General features: G+C 45.5%; 1 protein-coding gene across 3 annotated transcripts in view; it reads right to left on the reverse strand.

The window, feature by feature from the left end:
* Nucleotides 1–3,263, reverse strand: part of tmem154 (transmembrane protein 154) — a 40,099-nt gene extending 36,836 nt beyond the window's left edge. Inside the window, exon 1 of one of the 3 annotated variants that reach the window (XR_011885762.1) lies at nucleotides 1,908–2,059. Coding sequence is in view for 2 of the 3 variants with exons in the window: in XM_072256070.1 (XP_072112171.1) it covers nucleotides 3,113–3,176 (64 nt within the window). In the remaining variant the exon portion in view is untranslated. Of the gene's footprint in view, nucleotides 1–1,907; nucleotides 2,060–3,112 lie in introns of those variants that run through there. The other 2 variants (XM_072256070.1, XM_072256069.1) reach the window with 2 other exon arrangements.
* Between the last annotated feature and the right edge of the window lie 217 nt (nucleotides 3,264–3,480).

Consider the following 3,480-nt stretch of genomic DNA (forward strand, 5'->3'; position numbering starts at 1 on the left):
ATGTGTTTGGGTGGAAGGGACTTCTTTTGCAATTGTTGTTTTGTTGCGTGTCGCGGTATATATTGTTGCATTCTGTGTTGTCTGCCAGGCATTGTGGGAGTACAATATTGGTACTGGAATGTGTGGTGTCACTTGCGGGCTGCCCTTAGCACGCCCTTGGCTGTGTTTGTTGATAATGCTAATGGTGCATTTTGCTGTATTTATTTATTTAGAAACAGGGTGCGGAACAGGCACTTCTGGCCCAACAAAACAGGCCCTTCCGGCCCAATGAAACAGGCCCTTCCGGCCCAATGAAACAGGCCCTTCCAGCCCAATGAAATACGCCCTTCTGGTCCAACGAAATAGGCCCTTCCGGCCCAATGAGACAGGCCCTTCCGGCCCAATGAGACAGGCCCTTCCGGCCCAATGAAACAGGCCCTTCCGGCCCAACGAAACAGGCCCTTTTGGCCCAACAAAACAGGCCCTTCCGGCCCAATGAAATAGGCCCTTCCGGTCCAGCGAAATAGGCCCTTCCAGCCCAATGAAACAGGCCCTTCCGGCCCAATGAAACAGGCCCTTTCAGCTCAACGAGCTGCACCAGCCAGCAACACACCTGTTTAACACGAGCCTTATCTCGAGACAAATTACAACGACCAAGTAACCTACCCTCTATACATCTTTGAACTGTGAATAGAAACCGGAGCACCGCGATTCCACACCATCACAGGGAGAACGTACAAACTTCTGACCGGAACACCGGGTTTCCACACCATCACGGGGAGAACGTACAAACTCCTGACCGGAACACCAGTATTCCCACTCCATCACAGGGAGAACATACAAACTCCTGACCGGAACACCGGTATTCCCACTCCATCACGGGGAGAACGTACAAACTCCTGACCGGAACACCAGTATTCCCACTCCATCACAGGGAGAACATACAAACTCCTGACCGGAACACCAGTATTCCCACTCCGTCACAGGGAGATCGTATAAACGCCTTACCGGAACACTGGGATTCCCACTCCGTCACAGGGAGAACGTACAAACTCCTGACTGGAACACCAGTATTCCCACACCGTCACGGGGAGATCGTATAAACGCCTTACCGGAACACCGGGATTCCCACTCCGTCACAGGGAGAACGTACAAACTCCTGACCGGAATACCGGAATCCCACACCGTCACAGGGAGAACATACAAATTCCTTATCAGAACACTGGGATTCCCACACTGTCACAGGGAGAATGTACAAACTCCTTACTGGAACACCAGGATTCCCACATCATCACGGGGAAAATGTAGAAACTCCTTACTGGAACACCAGTAATCCCACTCCGTCACAGGGAGAACGTACAAATTCCTTATCGGAACACTGGGATCACACACCATCACAGGGAGAACGTACAAACTCCTGACCGGAACACTGGGATCACACACCATCACGGGGAGAACGTACAAACTCCTGACCGGAACACCGGGATTCCCACACCGTCACTGGGAGAACATACAAACTCCTGACCGGAACACCGGGATTCCCACACTGTCACGGGGAGAACATACAAACTCCTGACCGGAACACTGGGATTCCCACACTGTCACGGGGAGAATGTACAAACTCCTTACTGGAACACCGGGATTCCCACACCATCACGGGGAAAACATAGAAACTCCTTACACATGGGTCAATGCCAGATTTGAACTCTGAGCTTAATTGCATCAAGCTACCCGCTACCGTCCACCTCATGCGCTGTACGTGTGGTAAGTAAATCTGAATCCTGAACAGAGAGGTCAGCATGGATGTCATGGGCCAAGAGGCTTTTTTACTATGTTACATGCTTCGCGAAGAGAAGGGAACTTGTTTCTCTGAAGGCGACAGTTGGAATCAGTAATTCAAAGGAAGGAACAATAGAAATTCATCAAACCTAGTTTTGAGTTCTTGTTTTGTGAAGCTTTTCATTTCCACTTGCCGACATATCATTCGATATCAGTTCGAAGCACATTGTGTTCAGGTTGGAGGTGCCACTGCACCCTCCAGTGTGCAGCTTCCTTCCCGGGCAGGAGGGATGTCTGAGTGGCGATTCTGACATGCTGCCTGTTACTGCCCCGTGACCATGGGGCACCTGACAGGATTGGGACGTCTTTGCCATTCCATTGCCGGGAAACAGCAATTTGACGCCACACAGCAGCTGTTTTATCTCATTTTTTTTCTCTTTCACTCTTTACTGACCTTCTCTCTAAAATACTGGAATATAAAACAGACCTAACGAGTGTACGACTGAGGCGATGAGAAAGTTCCAACCTGAAACACAATGGGGCACTTTTTAAGCACTCTGAAATCCCTAACTGTCCTTTTAATCCCCAAGAGTTCAGTCTGCCTTTTTCGCAGACAAGTCAGAGCTAAGTTGAAAGAGGAGATTCTTCACGTGCTCATAGTTCATTGTGTGGGATCATTGCCAGCAGCAGCAGTTTTTGTATGACCTAATGAGACAGTCACCTAGTGCGCAGGATGTGTCTGACAAAGAACAGGAAAAACAGCGAACAGCACCTCAGGAATTCAGAAAAATTATGAGTGGGAGATACAGCAATAAACAAACAATTTTTAATTTTTTAAAAATGTAATTTTTGCATATGATTAACTAGATCTGGGGGAAGGACAAGACTTTCATGAAAGTGTTAAATTATACTGATAATCAGCTGGAATTGTAAACCAACATGATCAGTGCCACTGAACAAGAATGATTATGAGTGATAACAAAGTTTTAGTTTTTAAAAATTGATCTTACCCTTTACATATAACTGGTGAGGATGGATTTGAAAACTGGAAAAAATACATTAGTACCACAGTCTATGCAAACATATTTGGAAAAGAAAGGATTTTTTCAAATAATTGCAAGATAAATTCCAAACAATTAATTTGCTGAGAAAAAATAATAACAAACACTGTGACTAATACTTACCATTTAAAAACCTCAGAAGTAAACTTGTTTTAAGGTGCAGTTAAGCATGTTTCTATCAAATCACTCAGGCATCTGGGTGTGACGTTCAGCAAAGCAACACAGAGGCAAGGCAGGCGCTATAGTGATTTTTAACCAGGTTTAACACAACAGCATTTCACAGCGACACTTACCTTTGCCAGAAAATAACAGGACCACCATCACCACCAAACGCAACCTTGAGTTCTGCTGGTTCATGTTACTTTATAGTAAATGTGTGTTCAGTTTCATTGTGCTCTGATTTCCTCTCATACTCAAAAGAACGTTACCATTTCCTGTTTCCTGTGAGTGTTTCTGGCCTAAAGATTTCTTCAGGACCTGTTTTTGAATGATATTTTTAAGGAAGTGATGTAATATAACCTAAGTTATATTACATCACAACCAGGCTGATTAATTTTGAAAGTGATTACTTTCTCATTTTTTGGCATTAAAATATACTGTACAGCATTTTCTACTTGGAATAACCAGGATCCTCCAGCAACCATCCAAGGGTTACCTGCTC

Source organism: Mobula birostris, chromosome 4, assembly GCF_030028105.1.
Source record: "Mobula birostris isolate sMobBir1 chromosome 4, sMobBir1.hap1, whole genome shotgun sequence".
NCBI classification, from domain to species: Eukaryota; Metazoa; Chordata; class Chondrichthyes; order Myliobatiformes; family Myliobatidae; genus Mobula; species Mobula birostris.